A 21,580-nucleotide genomic window follows, 5' to 3' on the forward strand; every position below is an offset into this window, starting at 1 on the left:
TGAACGAGTGTGTCATGTCTGAGTAAACTTGGTTTCATTCTCAATTCTCAGTATTTTAATTCGTTTCTCAACACCAAAGAGGAAATATGACACCTACAACTTATTTACAGCTAGTTTCTCACCTATATATATGATTATTACACATCAAACCTGAATATAAATCAGTCATTACGGTATCAACCTCAAGCAGTCTTAATTATTGTAGAATATCAATCAATAGCATGTTAATAAAATATGAAATTAATACTTTTAAATGCTTTAGATTTAGGCTCAGTCAGACTTGTACTAGTACTAGTTATTATTCAATGATGAATTAATCTGTTGATTAAAAGTGGCTTAGAACCCAAACTTTATTATTTTTGTATAGTTTCATTGACCTAAACCTTCAAATAGAGTGTTAGGTATTATTACTTTTAATCTGTAATACTTTATTTTTAATGTCGATTAATCTGTTTATTAATTATCTTAATTAAAGATTCAGATTTAAATTACCTCAGACTTGTACTAGTTAGTTAAAGATTAAGATTTTTATTATTTGTCATTATTATTTTCAAGTGACTTACAGCCCTAAATGTATTCAGTTTACTGTCACATGAAAACTAAGAAAATAAAATGAATTGCCTCAAAATAATTAATGATAATGATTGCAAATTCTTTATTTTTAACTAAAACTTCAAATAGGGGATTCAGTAATATGACTTTTAATCCGAAATAGGTAGTAATTTTTATTTTCAATCAATCTGTCAATTGATCGTCTTAGTTATGTGGCACTTTTATCCAATTCGTCTTGGAAAAACATACTTTAAAACCCATTTTGTACTTGTTTTATAACTGTATAATAACGTATAGATATGTAAATGTTGAAAATGAAATTTTTCTGAATGCTGAATCAATTGTTGAAGATTAGTTTTTCTAATCATCATGGACTGACCCCACCGTTTCAGCTCCACTTTTTATACTTTAAATACAGTTTGCTGACAACAATTCTATATTTTTATCTAAACTAACCCCTATTTAAACCCATGCTCAGACAGTCTATTTAAAAAGAGAGCATTTGATCCAGTCAGTGTAAAAAGTGGTTTACAGTCCATAATTATATGATGAAAGGGTAAACATCTGATTCAAATAAAGGATTTTGTATTATTACTTTTTCAGTAACGGTGAAGTAAAGGATCTGAGTTCTTCTTCCCTACAGCAGAAGTTAGTTCAAATGTAGACAATATAAAACATGGAGCAATTTGTGGGTTGGACACCTCAGCCATGGACACAGGGGGGATGCAAACCTGTGCTCTAGGTTTAGCTCTAGCCACTATCCCACAGCTCCCCCTCCCACCGCTACACTGATTTCATTTAATTACCCTTAACTTTAGGATCAGTAATCTTCTAAATGCAGTCAGCATTTTTATGAAACATCCAGCAATGCAAAAAATTAGCAATTTAAATAACTAGTGCTGCTTTTTTTTTGTGGCAGAGAATGAACCAAAATCAGCATAAACATTTCCTCATATCGTTACCTCATTCCTGTGCAGGTCAGCACTGGTTGTGCTGCCCACACCAGAAAAAAAAAGAAACATGTTTCAGGAAGTAATCTTAATTAGGAACTTGTGAGATTTTGTACCAGCTTCTGTTTAGATGAGCAGGATGTTTTTTGACATTATCATTCGACCCTGACTGGGTTTATAACATGGTTGAGGTAGAGAAAGCAGTAAAGGGTGAAAGTTACGGTGCTGGCTCACATGATGTGGAGAAGCTGCAACGTTTCCCTGCAGTAAATCTTTTTGGCACTCAGCAGGAAGGTGTAAGCGGCCCTCTGTCTGTGGCCGCCCTGCTGCTGCTCTTTCATTTGAACTCGTTAAGAAAATTGAACCTTTTTATTCAGGGCGAGAAAATGATAGCTGTTGCTGAAAGGGATTACACGTTTGCTGATTCTTTTGCCTCAGCCGTGGCCGTCGTGTGCTGAGCCGCGGTGTAAGTGCAGTTTTTCGCTGCGTCCGCAGTAATGACAGCTTCCTCATATGCGATCCTGCATGTGGACAAAACAATGGCAGGAAACAGAGTCAGATGGAGGCTTCTGCCCTCAAGAGTGGTCGCGGAAAAAGGAAAAGATACAGGAGAGGTCACACAGTCAGACCTGCACTGAAAACAGGCTTAGTTAGACAACAACAACAAAGTGTTTAAACGAAAATCCCAGAGTCAGTTTAACATTTTAAAAGTTGATTAGTTTTTAAAGTACATTAGTCAGAACAACACCTAGTCAGCTTATATTTTGCTCACTCAATCAGCCAACCAGACTATTAGTCAGTGTCAACTGAATCAGCAGTCATCAGTTACAATCAGGCATAATATTGTGCAGGTCTCCCTTGTGCCTCCAAAACAGTCGTGACTTATCAGAGAATGGACATGGGCCTTCTGAGGGTGTCCTGTGGTGTCTGGTAACAGAATGTTGTTAGTGGTGGGGGGGTCTTTGAGGGGAGGGGCCTCTGTGGATCATCCCACAGATACTTGATCAGTTTGGGATCTAGTGAATTTGGAGGCCAGGTCAACATCTTGTGCTGTTCTTCATGTTGTTTTTTAGTTGTTCCTAAAGTGTTTTTGTGTGTGTGTCTGTGTCAGGCTGCATCCTGCTGGGGATGGCTGCTGCCATCAAGGAGTGTCATTGCTATGGGGTGGGGGTGCCTGGTCTGGTCTAGGTGGGTGCTACATGTCTAAGTAACATCCACACCAATGAATGCCAGGTCCAGAAGTTTCCCAGCAGAACACTGAAGAGTCACAAGATGGTTTAAATGTTATTTACTTCTCCTGTCAGTGGTTATAATGTTGTGGCTGATCGGTGTAAATCCAACCTAAAAGTTAAAAGTAAAGTAAGTTTTGGATATAAAACTATTTCCCCGAGGCATCTGAGAGATTGCTGGTTCAGGAAAAAACGGGCTTGAGAGATGAACATATGGGCCAATGGCCGGACAACCCAAAAATGTAATGCACTCCTAACGTTGCTGTAGCCAATGTGGAGACATAATGAACATTAATTCATTCATTCATTTTCTGTAATCGATTGTCCTGTGAAGGGTCGCTGGGGGGCTGGAGTCTATCCCAGTCGCCACTGGGCAAGAAGCGGGGTCCACCCTGGACAGGTCTCCAGTCTATCTCAGGGCTAACACAGAGAGACAGACAACCATTCACACTCACACCTACGGCCAATTTAGAATCACCAATGAACCTAACCAGCATGTCTTTGGACGGTGGGAGGAAGCTTCTCCAACTCTGAGTCAGTGATTGTGGGTGAATCAGTGTAGGAGATGCCGGGCACCGGTGTGGGCTTCATTGACGCCACTTTCGTCCAAGTGTACACAAATGCAACGCACACACGTTTGCACGTTCCCCCCGTGCGGCTGGGAACCCTCCAGATCGAGGACTCTGTATGAAGCGCCGCCTTTGTCTCCTCTCACAGTGGCTACTTTCATGCGAGGCCAGTACGTGGGTCTATTGTTGTCTTTCAATATATCTGAGCGTCACTATAATGCTCTGTGCGCAGAGAACACACTGGCTGCACGACAATGATCCTGTTGTGTTTTCAGTGAGAAACCCGAGCTGTGACTATGACCGAACTGATGAACTGATGTCAGTCACTGGATAACTTTGGGATCGTTGTGACTCAGTTTAACCACGACAGAAGGGTTGATGTCAAAGATGTGTTGTTCTTTTCAGAAAACTCCACCTCTGTTGAATATTTTTAGTCTTAATCCCTAGAATATTAAAATTGACCTCTCTGCTGACGCCATATTACATTCTGCTGTTATAATATCCCACTCTTGTAGGTGGTAGCTGGAATTTAACACACAGTAATATACATTGATCAGCCACAACATTATGACCACAGATAGGAGAAGTGAAGAACATTGACCATCTTGTGACAAATCAATGTTCTGCTGGGAAACTTCTGGACCTGGTATTCATTCATGTGGATGTTACTTAGACATGTAGCACCCACCTAGACCAGACCAGGCACCCCCACCCCATAGCAATGACACTCCTTGATGGCAGCAGCCATCCCCAGCAGGACACACACCCCAAAACGCTTTAGGAACAACTAAAAAAAACATGAAGAACAGCACAAGGTGTTGACCTGGCCTCCAAATTCACTAGATCCCAAACTGATGAAGTATTTGTGGGATGATCCACAGAGGCCCCTCCCCTCAAAGGTCCCCCCACTAACAACTTTCTGTTACCAGACACCACAGGACACCCTCAGAAGGCCCATGTCCATTCTCTGATGAGTCACGACTGTTTTGGAGGCACAAGGGAGACCTGCGCAACATCAGGAAGGTGGTCATTATGTTATGCCTGATCGAGAAACAGTGGGAATTACCACAAATAAAGGCCTGAAAAAAACATTTGATTGTTTTGTGTGGAAGTGCCTGTTTTGTCTCGAGTGTGGAACTGCCATAAATTCACATGGTGCCTGGCGAAGTGCGCTTTTCCTCTTTCCCGTTCGTCAGAGAGAGGCTATTGTTGCCGTGAACGGCTGCAGGATCAACAAGCCGAGAGGTCTAGAGGACCGGACCGTCTGTGGAGGTGCGCTTGTTGTTTAGCTTCGAGAGATCACCCTCCGGTCAAGAGATCAGGATGACGACACACAAGAATGTCCCGCTGATGAAATTCCCCCGAAGACTAAACAGTTTACAGCTTTTATTTTGACAATAACAACTGTGGTATATCTGGACAGCCAGTGTGCAGGAACCATGGATTTGACATATTGACTGATAGTGTTTAGGCTACAGGAATACGATATCAACCGGCTTCAGCAGCTATGGGGAGAAATGTGATATCATCCTTTGCTGCCACCTCCAGGAAGATGAAATGCTTTTAAGAGAAGTTGTAGATGTGCACCAATGTCAGTGTCAACAAAACTAACCTCCATGTGCCTTCTAGCTGAACAGAATAAGACAGTTTAGATCTCTACGAGTAAAACATGAAGATACTACACGTTAAGTGACAGAAAAATAAAGTGTTAGCTCTGCTCCAGCCCCTCAGACTGAAACAGTCCAGAAGAGGTGTTGATTGATTGCTTTTTGGGGAAACTCATTCCCACTCATCCCACTCATTCGTAAACATGAGGAGCAAACTCGGAGCATGTTTCAGGAGTTAGGTGCCTTGCTCAAGCTACCCATGCATGTAATTATTTTCTTTATCGAATAATCTCTGGTAGCAAGAAGGTTCTGGGTTCTAATCCATCGTCCCGAGGGGGGCCTTTCTGTGTGGAGTTTGTATGTTCTCCCTGTGTCTGCGTGGGTTCTCTCCAGGTTCTCCAGCTTCCTCCCACCGTCCAAAGACATGCTGGTTAGGTCCTTTGGTGATTCTAAATTGACCAGAGGAGTGAGTGTGAATGGTCCGATGACAGCTGGGATAGACTCCAGCCGCCCTGCAGCCCTCCAGAGGACAACGCTTACAGAAAATGAATGAAGAATCTGATTTATTTCAAGAGGTTTTTCGTTACCTTGCTAAAACATCAGAGGACAGAGAGTCCTAAATCTACATATTTAGTTTACATGATCCAAATGAAGAACAGATCATTTAATCTCAATGAAAGTTTCTTAAATTATTCAGTAATTTGCTGCTCGTTCATTTATTTTTTTGCTTACTAACTAATCACTGCAGTTTATGAACAAGGTGAAATAAAACATTTGAGACCAACTAAGTTGCAGTAGGTTAAATTACTCGTGTAAAACCTTTTAGAGCAGAGTTTCTTCTTCGAACAAGCAGTTTATTTTCCTTGTACAACAGCGACACCTACTGTGTGTATCGTGACACTTCACCAGGTAACGTCACCTGTATTTCTCCAGGTGGACAAAAGCTCTCAAACACATGCTACAGAGAGATTAAAAAGCTCATTATCTTATTTTATATGTTTAATTATTTGCTTAAGTGTGAATCTATATCTGATTTAATGCGCTCAGTACATAACTGCTGTACTATGTATTGACTTTATTTCTGCTGGCTATCAGAGATTAGTCTTGTGTGCTCTTCTTAGATGTATGGCACTTGAATGACCTTCGTTCATTCATAAGAAAGATTGTTTCCATAACCTTCTCCAGTGTCACCAGATTTATTTCCATCCAGTGTTGCATTCATTTTTCACCAAGATCTTGTATTGATTATGGGAGAGTCTGACCACTGCACAAAGCCTTCTCCAGCACATCCCAAAGATTCTCAATGGGGTTAAGGTCTGGACTCTGTGGTGGCCAATCCATGTGTGAACATGATGTCTCATGCTCCCTGAACCACTCTTTCACAATCTGAGCCCCATGAATCCTGGCATTGTCATCTTGGAATATGAAAAAATCCATTGATGGAATAACCTGGTCATTCAGTATATTCAGGTAGTCAGCTGACCTCATTCTTTGGACACATAATGTTGCTGAACCTAGACCTGAGCAACTGCAGCAACCCCAGATCATAGCGCTGCCCCCACAGGCTTGTACAGTAGACACTAGGCATGATGGGTGCATCACTTCATCTGCCTCTCTTCTTACCCTGATGGTTCTCCACTATCCTTCCAGTTTTTAATAATGCGTTGGACAGTTCTTAACCCAGTTTTAGTAGTTTCTACAATCTCCTTAGATGTTTTCTCTGCTTGATGCATGCCAATGATTTGACCCTTCTCAAACAGACTAACATCTTTTCCACGACCACAGGATGTGTCTTTAGACATGGTTGTTTAAGAAATGAGAAGCTACTCATTGCATCAGTTGGGGTTAAATAACTTGTTTCCAGCTGAAAGATAATCACCCATGCAGTAATTATCCAACAGGAGGCTCCTACCTCTTTTTTTTTTGGCCTGACAGTGTAAAAAGTATAGAAAGGAGGCAAATGACGACAGTAAAAACATTCTTTTTATTTTCACTTTCACTTGTCATCAGTTTATAGTAATCAAAACAAAAAAAAAGTCCTTTACAAATAGAAGATAGCTGTGTTCATACATACCGACAGTGTTACATAAATACACCAGACTCCTTAATACAGACACACAGTTTGTATTTAGCCACAAGAAGATTTGAGAGACAGTACATAGCCTACGGGACTACAAAGGTATATAACCATCATTTATCATTTACATAATTGGTGTGTTTGTGTGAGATCTTCAGTGTACGTGTGTGTGTGTGTGTGTGAGTTGATGCTCGCGTGAGAAGTTGTGATTTTAGTCCGTGTCTCATCTGGGGCCGAGCTTTAAATTGGCCTTGGGAGACGACAAGTTCTTCTTGCCGTGGTGGTGCTTGGCTTTCAGGTTTTGTTTCGGAGCCGCTTTCAGGTGAAAATTAAGCTGCGAGGGGAAGGGAGGAAAAGAGAGGTGTGAGAAATGACTTTTTATTCCACATTAAATTTTATTTTTAGATGAGAAAAACAAACCTGTATGGCCTCAGCTGGTCCCACTGTGACGGTGCTGGTGTAGGGCAGGTAACCGGCTGCAGAGGCCGTCACAGTGTAGGTGCCTGGTAATAGAAGTCTGAAATAGTCGCCGTCGACTCCTGGAACAGCAAACACAACATATTTTTAATTAAGCTGTCTATTTTAAACAGAATTTTACACGCAGTAAACATGCACCATAAGAAAACAGTCAAAAAAAAGTTTTCTACAGTTCTGTAAAGAGCTATTAGACATTTATTACTGATGCATTTTAACACATATTGTGGAGGGGGCGTGGTGCACCAGCTGCAGGAGAGAGGTGTGGAGAGGGCTCATGAGAGCAGCGCCAGGTGAGAGTGATTGGCACACCTGCATCCTGTTGGACTAATCACTCTCACCTGGTGCTGCTCTCATGAGCCCTCTCCACACCTCTCTCCTGCAGCTGATGCACCACGCCCCCTCCACACATATCAAATACCATTCTAAATTATATCATTTTTTTAAAATTTTCTGTTAAATTGTTTAATTTAAAGCTCAAATAAATAATAAATATAACACAGCGTATTTAGCTTGTATTTCCACCCCTGACCAGCAGAGGGCGATACGTCCACTACACATTTGAGGACTGACTTTAGTAATAAATGAGCTAAACTTCAACAACTTCTCTCTACAGCTGGAGACTGTTTTATAAGAAATACAAATATACTTGTATTCTTACACCAAAAAGTAATTTAAGTTACATGAATACAACCGTTTCTGGCTCCATCATACGTGCAGAAGACCACGTTTCATTTACCTCAAATCTAACATGCATTTATTTTTATTTCTTTCAATTTTTTCAGCTCTGGAGTCGCCAAATAATGAATCACAACCAAATCTGCACAGAAAAAAGCTCCTACCGCTGGTCACATCGTGGTTGATACCGGCCACCGAGATCTCAGCGTTGCCGATGGGGTTGTTGTTCTCATCATACACCATCCCTTTTATCCCATGATGCACCTGAAAGAGGAGAAATGTGCACTTAGCTTCAGAATACGTGCTGCTGCAGGTAAATCAAGAACGAGCGACCTCGGATAGCTGTTGATTTCACTGCAGCAACAGGAAACAGCATCAGATACAAGACCCATCAGGTCATGAATCACATTGCCAAAGCACTTTCACTTGTTGTATTAACCTCCCCAGTCTCGGTGGTCTGTAAATGGAAAAACACTTTCTGCAGGCCCTCTCCGTTCGGTTTGTTTAATCAGTGCTTTGGAAAAAATGTATACATTTCTGAGCCCCGCTCTCTGTGGCACAGAAACCCTTACGTTGAATCCCGCTGGAATAAAGAACATTTTGTCTCCTAACCGAGGCCTCTCCACGCCTGACAGGAGGTGAAAAGCCAGCTTACTTGTATTACACCGAATTTCAGCTCAGTTTGAATCCCTTCATGCAGAAAATATCGGCCGAGGAGGCTCGGGACTCTTAGCAGCTGGGTTTTTGTGAACTGTTTTAGACTTAAAATACTTTATCGGCTTTATGTAACTGTGAATTGCGAAAACTGTGAGTGCAAGTGCCTGTTCTGACCTGTTCCAGGTATGACACCAGTGCTTCCCGGTTGCCTAGCCACTCTCTGGGCAGCGCCGTGGCTGGAGGAAACTTATCACAGCTTAGCTCCAGGGTGATCTCAAAGCAGTTGGTGTAGAGATAGTTGAAGTCCTGCATCCCTGAAGCACACGGTGAATGTTTGAGATGGAAAATAAATCGATTATTGTCAGATCAGGACACATTTGCACGTTAGAAGTGATTTATATTGACGTGATTTTGCAGCAAATTTGCAAGATTTTGCAGGATCATGGGATCAGGCTAGGCAGTATTACAGCGTACCTAAAAACCAGTGTTGCATATTCACAGTCACTGGCAAATAAGGTGTTGTTTTACAAAGCTTAAAGTGATTCATTTCTTTCTTTCATAACGTTATAGGTAAAGTTTCTAAGTCTTTCTTCATCCCCGGCTGTGCAGCTTTGCAGAAATGTTACGGTACGACCCCACTTTTCATCAAAGGCTAATGCACATGAGGCCAGCGCTGGGATGAAAAGTTCCAACTGCAACCTCACAGACCATGACATAACACTTGGAGCAAAAAGACTTGTTAAAATAAACATAACGTGCCCCCACTAAATGGAACTGCGGCCGTTTTCATCCAATTCAAAAGCTCGCATGACTCAAGCGAAAAACGGCTCCGCATTCCTAAGGAGAGCCCAGACCAGTCCAGACCGGGACGTGCACATCAAAGACGCGGGTACATCGTCAGTGATGCAGCCACGGGATTAATTATTGAGCTGAAACTGACTGCGTGCCCAGACAGTTTGATTGGACTTGACGTTTTGCGGCTTCCAAGGACTCGACAACGGCAAAATATTACTGTAAGCGTTAGTCAGAATGTTAAAATTGCATTTCCCAACCCGTGAGCCCAACAAGAGAGGATGAGGAGTTTAACTTTCCTGTCCGAGCTTGTGTAACTTCTAATTTGCCAGTGTAACCAAACCCAGCCCAACAAATCACTCTGGGTTCTTGGATGACGCTCACACATTGACAAAATAAACCTCACATGTTGAAAGATTTTACTTCTAGGTGCCATCGGAGGACAAATCTGTCAAGTGGAGAAAACAATACACCGACAACGGCCACAACGTTAAAACCACTAACAGGAGAAGTAAATAACATTATAACCATCTTGTGACAATTCATTGTTCTGCTGGAAAACTTTAGGACCTGGCATTCATTGGCGTGGATGTTACTTAGACATGTAGCACCCACCAGACCAGGCACCCCCACCCCATAGCAATGACACTCCTTGATGGCAGCAGCCATCCCCAGCAGGATGCAGCCACAAAAACGCTTTAGGAACAACTAAAAAAAACATGAAGAACAGCACAAGGTGTTGACCTGGCCTCCAAATTCACTAGATCCCAAACTGATCAAGTATCTGTGGGATGATCCACAGAGGCCCCCCCCCTCAAAGGGCCCCCCCACTAACATCAGACACCACAGGACACCCTCAGAAGGCCCATGTCCATTCTCTGATGAGTCACCACAAGGGAGACCTGCACAATATTAGGAAGGTGGTCATAATGTTATGCCTGATCAGTGTACGCTTAGTTTTTGCACAGAATTCGAACCGCTGTCAACAGAGAAGATGTTTGTGTGCTGTCATTCACGAATCTGAGCGGAAGGTCGGCGTGGGTGCAGCTGTTGGCGTGCAGGAGGGGTGAAGAGGTCAAAGGTGAGAGCGGGGCACACGGGCCTCAGAAGGAGTCAGCGGGTTCACAATGAGTCATTCGAGGCATTTCATTCGCGCAGAAGTTAACGCCGGCGCCTTCGTCGTCGTCGTTCGTGCAGGTGGTCTGGTCTTTCTTTGGAACAGGATGTCGTCCAGCGCTGCGGAGTTTTACAACCTACACAATGTTCGGCAGGTGGTCATAATCTTACGCTCGATCGGCGTGTAGAGGTTCTGCTTACCTTTGGACAGAGAGTACCAGCTGGCCCCGTTGGTGATCCCCTCGTCAAAGAAGTCCCCACAGTTCCAACCCTTGTGCATCCAGCTGTGGGCGTACGAGTAGGTCCTCGCCAGCTGTAAAGCACACACACATAAACACACACACACATTGATGAGATGGGACGCGGGTGACATCAGGAGGGAAAAACTGAATCTGCTGCACACCTGTCTGAAGATCTTATCATCCGGAGTGGCTGCGTACGTGGTCCTCCCTCTAATGCGAGGGTCTCTTGACCTGTCGAAGGGGTAATTGGCCACCACCGCTCCTCCGTGGAGATTGGCGGACAGGATGAAGTTGTAGTTTTGCATCCATTTAATGACCGCCAAAGTCTCCGGTTCCACCTGTGAGGCAGATTCAGGTAGGAAGTCACATTTACAGAACCCTTAAATCTAACCACCTCCTCCTGTAGATCATCTTTAGAGCATTAAAGTGTTTGCTGCTCAGTCTTTGCTTCACCCGGGACAACCCAAGCAACGTCAGTGCGTTAACATCTGTTTTTCTTTTCATCAGAAACCGCTGGCTCCTCTGTTTGGCTGGTAATCTCTACAAATCCCTTGTTTTCTCTTCTCTGCCACATGCACGCATTTTTCTCCTGGACTCGGACTCGCAGCTCAGTCATCCTCAACAATCCTGTGTTATTCTCAACGCCCGTTAAACGATTCTGCACCTTTTCTCCACCATTCCTCCTCTGCTGCTTAGCATATCTCATTTTACCGTGCCTCTCAGTTTGAAGGAATGATTAGGATTTCGGTAAAGTCCTTTTCTTTTGCAAGACAAAGCTGCCAGGAAAGTTGCCTTTACAATATGCAGAACTACATCTACTCCCAAGGCTGTTTTAAAACTTACATAAGTCTGCCTGCTTGTTAATTAATTCATCTACGTCCAGATGGCATCTTCCAGGAGACATGTTAAACATCTGAATTCCACTTTGCCATTTTATTTTTTTCGTTTTTCCCCGTCTGCTCTAACCACGCTCGCGCACGCTCATAGCCGCATGCAGTAAATCGCTGTTTGGAGACGGGGTGTATTCCCTCTCCTCGAACACGGCGTTCAGGACAATAAACGGTCTGTTCGAGAATAATCAGACCGATCAGAGCGCACTGGCCTTGAATGCAGCAGCTGCAGCCAAGCAGTAGGGCTCGTAGGGTTAGAGGGCTGGCAGGTATTTATTACCTGTGAATCTTTTTTATATGCTGGTGCAATCTTTGAAGCAGGCTTGTATATGAAGGGACACACATACAGACTCTGCAGAACTCAAATGGCTGCAGAGAATGACATCCTGTCTTAGACGTAATTCCACACACAGATGCACGCACTGCGGATCTGAATATGGTTTCCACGCCGAACGAGCAATAAATCGTCGGTGGATACTCTTGCTTGGCTTCGTGATGTGCTCCTTTTAAAGGCTTTGTAAATACGCTGTTAAAAAATAGACTCCTTGGCAAAAAAAAATAAATAACCATGAAAAAATACAATTACGCAACCAGACAGAATTAGTGCACTTTCAGTAAAAGAACTGAGGATAAAAAAAGGTTTTGTTTAAGTTCCCAAGAAGCCTCCCAAAAAACACAGTTTCACTTTGACTGTTTTCATTACTCTCCTTCCTCTGAATCAAATATCATCACTCGGCTAAATTAGTAAAAGAAAGCAGCATTCCTGAGCCTGCAGGCTAGCACAGGGCTTGTGGCTTCATGTAGTCAGTGAGAGTGTAATCCTGAGCAGCATGAATGAAGCAGCTGTAACAGTGGCACAGTTACTCTTTTGTGCGTTCCCTGTCGGGAGGCAGTCATGTGGGTGGGTCGCCAGAGCCCCCAGGATGGAAGGATCAGTGTTTTAGTTTTCCCAACACATCTTCTGTCAGGCCGCATGCAAATGGGACGGAAATAAGGTCCCTCACTTGGGAAGACACAAACACCACTTCGTTATAGTGCAAAACTTTCCCCAAAAACATAAACTTAAAATGGTTAAAGGGTTATTTGGAAAGACTGTAATTGTAATTCTTTTGACGTCACTGCACCGATCATATCAGAAAGCAAATAAACTTAGCTGCAGCTTTAGCATCTGCCCCTCCCTGCGACCTCCTCCATGTTTGACTGGTCTCAGAAGAAGATGTTTTGCACCCTTCAAGGTAAAGTCTGCGCTACCCAGTCCAAACTGACAAAATATGTCATAGGGTAGATGGAATAGGGCTGTCAATGCACTGCAGGGCCAACCTCCTGTACATTTAAGGTGGTTTGTAGCTGCAAAATATACCTGTGGGGGCCTCTTTCTAATTTTTTTTTCAGGGGCCCCCCAAACAGTTGCTTGGTTTGGCTCTCCTGACGTGCACCCCTGGGCAAAGCAGCAACATTACAGTATTATTCTCGCATGTTATTCTAACTATATCATATTTCTACGCCCCATTCTTGGGAGGTCAGAGCATCCCGGAGTCTTGCCGGGATGTTTCATGATATCCACAAAGAGCAGTAATAACTCAAAGTCTCCAATTTAGAGTCAAACGTCAAGGAATTAACGATGAGAAATAACCTTTCGGTTTCTTTCGACAGCTGAGACATTCCCAAGGATCTGACCTTAATGCTAAAAATGTATTTCTTTGGCAGGCTGTTACGGCAATAGTTTGACAGCCCACACTCGCATGTCCTCCCTCTGTTCATTTTACACTTCAGTGACCTGGAATAAGCTCACAGTGAGCTATAGGGGCTGTTCAATCAGCCAGAATGAAGCAACGCCTCCCTCACAGATATATAGACACGGAGTCTGCTCCCTGTCATGTGTAATGGTATTCAGTAGCCGCATAGGAGTAAAAATGTCTGGTATTAAAAGAAAGAATCTATCCGTTGTAGGGGCTGCACAGACTAGTCGACCAGTTGGTTTGTTGACTTTAAGCATCATGTCGACTAGTCTCTGATCACGTGACAATAACAACATGGACACCTCCTAAAAGACAAATGAGGAGTCCAGTGGGCCGTTGCAGCAAACTAGCAGCGGTTCATCAAGAGTGTGGAAATACTTCACTAAAGATGTCACGTCAGTCCTGAAATACAACTAAAGTACTACTGCAATTTATCTGAAAAGGCTAATGCTAACGCTAGCAGAGGAACGGTCTAAATCCACTGGAGAGCAGTCAGTTAACAACTTCACCAAACGTCCTGTGGTAACAGAGAGAAGGAGGCTGTACATCAACTATTTGATAAAGATATTGGACGTTTAGCTGCTACACTATCCCATCTAACAACACACTGTGGAGTACTATTAAATGCTATTGATGGTGCTGAGGTGCTGCCTGTTTTTATACAGGCTATACATATCTGCAGCTCACAGTATGTAGCACATGAGCTGTCTGTTCTTACTATATGTATTCAGGTCAAGAATATAGATTTCATTACTTTCTACTGGGTTTTTATTAGTGACGTCATCAGAGATTAGTCAGTTCATCACGTAACAGTGGACTTTGAAAGATCCGAACTCGTGCAACCCCTAGTGTGAACACATTTTCAGTTTAAAGCAGTGTTACACATTTTGGGAAATTCACTTTTTTAGTGAGTTAGCCTAGATGATGAGTTTCATTATATCTATACACACTCTGAGGCTAGCAGCAGCAGTTGGTTAGCTTAGCCTAGCATGAAGACCGAATGTATATAGTCTGGCTCTCTCAAAAAACAGAATTACAGTTAAAATTTTTGTTAAAGTTTATGCTAAGCTAACAGGCTGATGTCTCAATTCATACCACTCTGAAGTAGATGTGCAAGAAACAAATAACCTGTACTGTATTCTCCAAAGCGTCACACCCTTCTTTTAATATAATTGTCCAAACCACATTAATTTAAAGTAAAAAGTAAGTTAATGTTGTCTCATTTTGCACAGTTCGGTTAATATGATGGAGAAAAACAGCTAAAATATGTCAATATTTCTAGTCTGGCTCTCTCAGAATTACAGATTACCCCTAAAATGTACTAATTAACACATGAAAACAACCAATTTAAGACTTTACTAAGCTAAAAATAAATCCGGCAGATTTGTTAGCATTCCTCCCATTTCCAGTGTTTATGCTAAGCTAACAGGCTGCTGTCTGTCATTTTATACCACTCTTAAATAGATGTCCAAAATGTCTCACCGTTCTTTTAATGTTATTGTCCAAACAAGTACAGAATTAAGTGAATATTGTCTCATTTTGCACAATGGGTTTTGCAAAATACTGTAATCTTTGTCTGACTTATCTGAAGTTGTGCAACTCCTAGCGTGTTGGCAATGAATAGAGGATTTAGAGTCAAATCGGAGGACTGTAAGCTATGTGGAGACACAGCCAGGAACTCTGGAGTAGTTGGTAACAGCTAAATTCTAAGGCCACAGTTCAACTTCTCACGGTGGTGAAGAAAAGACAAAAAAAAATGTTTAGCCGAAAGCTAAACGTCTTTGTATACGCCGTATGTTATCATTTGTTATGGCACGAGGAGTGAGGCCTTCCGAATAATTTTAGAGATGCTTTCGTTTCTTCTTGTTATCCGAGCAGGAGTGAGTGAGCCCACCTGTTTCATAACGCAAAAGAAAACAACTCAGAGACATGTCTACGTGCAAACACACTGCAGGCCCCACACCCAACCAGACGCGAAACTTTCGCAACACGACACGGGAGATACTACAGAAGGATTTACTTCAGGGCCTACTTACTGTTTAAATTTATGCACAGTTTCTTTTTCATTTAGCTGAACCTCAGCCTGGAATCTGGTCCGGTGCAAATCATGTCAACAACGTTAAAGCCAAGATAACTCTGCTCAAACACTGCACACACATTCACACACACACACAGGAAATGTACTCATCCATCTTCCTCACTCCCTCTTTCTTTTCCTTTCTCACCCACACATATGCTCTGACCCACAAATATTTCCACGCATATGCACACACACACACACACACGCTGTATATTTCCCCTTTGTGGATTTTGACACACAGATGCCTAAACAGGGTCCTGTACGCTTCCCGCGTTGCGTATCCAGCAGCACTGACCTGTTGCTCCCAGTTGTCCGGCAGAGGCAGGTGGTGGTTCCTCCCGTTGGTTTTCTCGTAGTAATACATGAGCGCATTCAGGTCTGGAAAGTTCCGGTTCAGATCGATTTCCCTGGTGTTCCCTCGACCCACCAGGTAGCCGTTGAACTCTGGACCCTGTTGACCCGCCGGGCAAAAATAGCACATTTTTATTTTAAACGGTGGCAACTGTTGAGTGTGTGACCTTGTTTTTTTTTTTTTGTTTTTCTGCAGAGTGATTGAATTATTTTGGCTTCTGTGGTTGTAGATAAAGTATTCTCAAGCTATGAATTCACATTGCTTGGAAGGAGCGAAGGAAAAATAACTGGATTATTCCCCAACCTGGAGAGGCCATGTGTAGGGCAACCACAGAGAAATAGTTTCCAACTGTTTTTCTTTGGAAAAAAACATAATATTTCTAAATGATTCACTCAAATCCTGCACAGTCACACTGACCAAGTTTATACTAGAGCAAAAAGTCTTTAAAAATATTTGACTTTTGTGATTTAGAGTTAAATACCTTGACGACAACTTGGTTATCTCCCATGAAATTGGGTTCCGACTTTGGCGTTGGCCGTAGGATGAATCCTAAATACTAAATTTTTGTACATTTACAACAGAATATCTGCAAACACACTTTCTGTTTCCACATTTACATTGAATTTAGTGTAAATTATAGCATGCACACTAAACCGAAGTTGTAGAAAATTATACGTGCAGAGCATCATCTGGACACCACTGTTAGCATGTTGATTGCTGTGCAGAGTAGTGAGTGCAGCCTCACAGAGCCACTAGCGCGCCTAGGAGGTTTTCCTGTGTTTGCATTTTTTTAAGATGGTATTTTAACATCATTATTTTCTTTTTATTGCTGCTTTAAGCTTTTTCTCCTCTCACAGTTCTCCAAAAACTCTAAATTTGTTCCAAAACAGGAAGTCTCTCATCTGATTTTCAATCTACTGCACACTGTAAAACATCACAGCCCCATTAAGTTGTGTGGTTTTCTTCTCTTTAACTCCAATAGCCATGAGAAGTTTTCAAAAATTAAACTTAAAGTAATTCATTTATTTAACTCATGTCTTTAAGTTTTGATTTGGAAAAAAGCAATGTGGGAGGAGGTGGAGGAGGATGATATGACATGATATGAATGCTGGGAAATATAGAGATACCTCTGAACCACAAAAGAGGATGAAACCACGGTATTACAACATCAGCAAAAACACTGGCACCAGAAGTGCAATGGATGGGTGGATTTTTGGAATGTCTTCCAAAGCAGGCTGTTTCTTTTTTGGGTGGTTCAGATTTTAACGTCCTCCTCTCTAAACAGCCTAAACGGGCATTAAAGGGGAACTACCATTTTTTTTAAACCTGGACCTTATTTCTGGCATAAAATATGATCGTTTACTCACCCATATAAATTTGGTGTCATTTTTAGTCCTTCGGAAGAATGACCGTGAAACTCGTTCATTCCACCAATATTCTGTTATGATACGTGCACGTGTAGGGAACAGTGGATATCTGGTGTGTCTGTCTGAAATCTTGACAAGCCACTTCTGTTCTGGTCTTGTTTTCCCCTCAAAAGCCAAATTAGCACCGTTGTCACTGTCGTCCAGATGCCGCTGCACCCAAACATCTGTTGACGCAACGAATTACAGTGCAGCGTGAACAAGGGGGGCTGTCGGGTACAACTCTAGGACGTATAATTAGCCTCAAAGAGGCGGCGCACACGTGTGTTTGTGTTACAGTAGGTCGTGTGTGTACCTGTTGTTTCACGGCCCATAATGTCCTCGGACAGAAAGCTGGATTGGATTATTCTACACATTAGCAAACGGGAAAACACTTACCTGATAGTGTGTTTGCTGCTTGTCTTAAACACACATACCTCAGTCAGATAAGTGCTCAGTGTGCTGTGATGTAACTCGCAGGTGTTTCATTTGACTCGGGACTTTCTAATATTTCAACACGATCAAGTGAAAAAACGGGGAATTTTAAAAAGCAGCCTTAAGAAACACAGCCAAGAGCGTCCCTGTGGGAGATTTTCACCGGTTTATCTTTCAGCCTGGTGTGCATTACCTGTTTGGCCGCCACCTCGTAGCCGTCGGGGTTCATGGAGGGCAGGATGTGGATGCGTGTGTCGTGGATCAGCCTCGTGATCCGCTGGTTTCCGGCCCGGTACTCCTCGCACAGGAACTGGGAGAGCTTAATGAGGAGCTCGCGGCCGAGCACCTCGTTGCCGTGCATGTTGCCCACGTACTTGAACTCGGGCTCCACTGCGGAGGGGGGGATGGAGAAGGCACGAAGGTCAAGGAGACACATAGAGCTGCTGCCAAGCGTGACATTTAAAGTGATTACCTGGGAGAGCATGTACATGAGCAGCTCAACATATACGAGTACTCGTTAAGTATGCTGCCCTTTCTTTTTTTAATAGCCTTTAAAGTTTCTAAATGCTGCAAGATTTAAATTTGCTCATCAGCTTCTGGTGAACATCTTAAGAGATGATGATCTTGAGCTGGGAAACAGGAAAAGGAAACAACCCGTGTTTGCCTCTTGTATGTCACTGCAGTATGTGTCTTAAAGCACAGCTGGGATCAGAATTTGGCACCTATATTACCCACAATGCAATTCGGCCCACTGATCTAATCCAAACAAATATGTGCATGCTCCAAGCATCTTATTCGGCTTAGCCTCGAGCAGAACCAGGTAAGTTTATTCTTTCAAAGTCTGCCTTGTTCATTTTCAACCTTTGAGCCTCGAGTGACCTCTTTATTATTATTTATTATCCATGCTACCTCTGCAATAACATGTAAATGTACTGTATAATCCCTGTAGCTCCTGTTTACACTCTGTCTGGCACCGTCTGCACTTTATCAACTTTGTTCGCTTTATTCGTACAGTCCTGTTTATTGTCTTCTGCAGCCGGTTTGGAAAGTTTCAAACATTTATGACATAGTTTTTGTATATTTTGTGTATCTGTGTCTTTAAAAGTGTCTTGTTTTTGCACGTCATGCTGCTCCACATGTGCCTTGAAGTTTTCTGCAACTAGATTTTGACGTGACTTTGATATAGAGCCTATTTCAACGAGCAAGGTCCATTTAATAATCATAATAATAATAATAATAATTGGGAATTTCTCTCTCCGCCGTGACCCGGATGACCTCTATACGATCACAGGAAGCCACGGGGAGCTGCACACACTATTAGTTCGTAAGAGGAAGGTTGACATAATGTTTTAAGGACGAAGGTGAGCTCTGCCTACAGGATCACAGCCGATTGAATTGTTTGGATAAGGTCATCTGGCATTCTCATGGATATCTTTCACTGATTGAGTGAACCACCAGCCCAAACAGTCCTCACTCTATGTAGAGAGCCCCCACCACACCACACCCCACCCCACCTCCCCTCCCTCCCTAGGGTCCCTTCATTAATCACTCCTGCAGGACTGAGAGAACCAAAAGACCCGCAAACGCTGCAGCTACGAGGACAGAGGTGGACGCTGTCTGGAGCTGAATATGATTTTACCCTGAACTAAACTTTTTTTTGTGTGTCTGTGTGTTGTATTTCTGTTCAAACGAAGTAAGTGTTGTTTTTGGAGTGGGTGGGTATTGTGAGGTTTGAGTGGAGACTTCCAAATGTATCAACGCCCTTCACTAATTGCTCCAGGCATCCAAATGGCTGCTCGGGCACTGCAATTCACCTCCTTTTCTTTAACGCGGGGCCAACTGGCCTCGAGTTCAGAAAACAGGGTTGGCTACAGAAAAGACACAAATGCACAAATGCGCACACACACACACACACACACACACACACACACACACACACAGTCAGCAGCATGTGAAAGACATGAACTTCCTAAAGGCTGCAGGAGGGTTGACCCAGACAGGACCTCAGGTCACTCCCCTCCCTGAAGTGTACGGTTCCTGTTTTTCACCCTCGGTCACCTTGCAACAGAACAGGCGCACATCCTTCTATTCTACTGAAGGAAGCCCCTACGTGTGCAAACACACACTCACACACACACACAAAAAAAATGCATGCTCAGCTGCAGCCAAAAGAGCATTCCCTGCAGTTATCTGGCTTTTTTCTTCTTTTTTAAATGAGCTGCTTTACAATATCAGAAGTGGAAAAATCTTCAAAAGCAAGCGCTTCCACGATGGTGACGTGACCTTTTGGCCCCGTTAGCAATGCAAACACGAGACATAATGAGGTGATGATTTCCAATTTGCAACCGATATGCAAAATAAACACCTGAGGAGCTGATTCAGTGGTTTAGAGAAGGGAGGGAGGGAGAGAGAGGTTGGGGGGCGGAAAACAAGCAAAGCTTTTGCAAGAGCGGGTTCAGGGTTAAAGCCTTTGTTGACTCTAAGTGAACCTCTCTGTCGTCTGCTCGGCTCCGAATAACACCCCGCACTTTGTCAGTGGCTGGATGGCAAAAAAAAAATTGAAATGAATCACAGATGTTCGCTCGATTCTTTCGCTTTTCTTTTTCATTTTTCCAGAGCTCACATTCGCTGATGTTCGTCAAAGAAGCCAGCTTGAGGATTACGCCTCCTTTTTCTTTCTTTTTTTTTTTTTTTGTTAAGCCACACAGTGATTTAAGCTTCATAAAGCCCAAAAGCTCCCAAAAAAAGCTTGCATTTCATCTCGCTGGGACAAAACCAGATCCCCCACAGATTGCTCTCTGTCTCCTGCCAGCTATGTTCTCACTCCCAGAAGCGACAAAACAAACGAGCGGCCAATCGCTGCCTGTTCACTTAAAATCCGCAATCAATTAAAATGAAAGAAATCTGTCAAGTGTCAAGCAGATTTATTTGAGCTCATTCACAGCGAAATCCAACTCGAAATCCCTTTTTTTTGTGTGTGACATGCCCGTCCGTTATTACCGGTCAAACAATGAATCAGGTGTTACTCACGCTCTTCGTGGATGCCCGGGTTGTCACTGAACTCCAGCACGTAGAGGTGGCGCCCCTCCACGCTTCGCCCGATGCTGTAGATGCGCGTGATGTAGGGGCACTCGCTGTGCACCGAATACAGCGCCCGCACCATCTCCTCGTACCGGTGATGCTGGAAGTCCGAGCCCGTCACCAGGATCCCCATCAGCCCCGGCAGGAGGGCGCAGAGCCGGGGGAGAAGAGTCCACCTCTGCTGCATGGTCCTCCTCAGAACCAAGTTGTGCACAGGGGGGCCGGTGAAGAGGCTGCCTACAAGTATGCAAAACACTCACACAATGTCAGACGTCTTTATCCCCTCACACACAGGACATGCTGCTTGCTCCCTGCTTGCTCTTTTCCTTTCTTGTCCCCCTTCTTTCTCCCTGCTCTCTCTCTCTGCCTCCTCCCACATACAGTCCTCACAGTGAAGAGCAAGTAAGGACAGCCCCCTGCTCCTTCTTTGTCTCACTCTCCTCCTCCAACAGCTGTTTCTCTCCCTCTCTCTCCCTCTCTCTCTCTCTCTCTTCCCCTTTGGGTCCTTGTCAAGTACATGCTACTTGCTTTATTAGTGCTCCGAAATGCTTCTGCTTCAAGTAGTTCGCCCCGCGGCCCCGTTTGGGCTCTCTGCACACACAATCTGAATTTCATTCTGTCTCTGAGACACTCACTTTCTATCCCTTTCTTTGTCTT

At 43.3% G+C, this 21,580-nt stretch overlaps 1 protein-coding gene across 1 annotated transcript; it reads right to left on the reverse strand.

The window, feature by feature from the left end:
• Positions 1–6,872: 6,872 nt before the first annotated feature.
• On the reverse strand, positions 6,873–21,303 carry cpn1 (carboxypeptidase N, polypeptide 1). The gene is made up of 9 exons (XM_084567041.1): positions 20,873–21,303; positions 18,036–18,232; positions 15,948–16,103; positions 11,105–11,281; positions 10,903–11,014; positions 8,968–9,107; positions 8,301–8,400; positions 7,405–7,523; positions 6,873–7,318 (listed from the first exon to the last, which is right to left on the reverse strand). The coding sequence occupies exons 1-9, from the start codon at positions 21,108–21,110 to the stop codon at positions 7,208–7,210; spliced, it is 1,350 nt and encodes a 449-aa protein (XP_084423167.1). The 5' UTR covers positions 21,111–21,303; the 3' UTR covers positions 6,873–7,207.
• Between the last annotated feature and the right edge of the window lie 277 nt (positions 21,304–21,580).

Source organism: Chelon labrosus, assembly GCF_963514085.1.
Source record: "Chelon labrosus genome assembly, chromosome: 19".
Taxonomy (NCBI): Eukaryota; Metazoa; Chordata; class Actinopteri; order Mugiliformes; family Mugilidae; genus Chelon; species Chelon labrosus.

Bases quoted from the DNA above. Each gene is read 5' to 3' on its own strand.
- cpn1 (XM_084567041.1), bottom strand. From the start codon at position 21,110: ATGCAGCAGAGGTGGACTCTTCTCCCCCGGCTCTGCGCCCTCCTGCCG. The intron at 9,108-10,902 runs GTAAGCAGAACC...CGTGTGCTTCAG, and splicing joins CTGGTACTCTCTGTCCAAAG to GGATGCAGGACTTCAACTAT. The intron at 7,319-7,404 runs GTTTGTTTTTCT...TTCCCCTCGCAG, and splicing joins GACCAGCTGAGGCCATACAG to CTTAATTTTCACCTGAAAGC.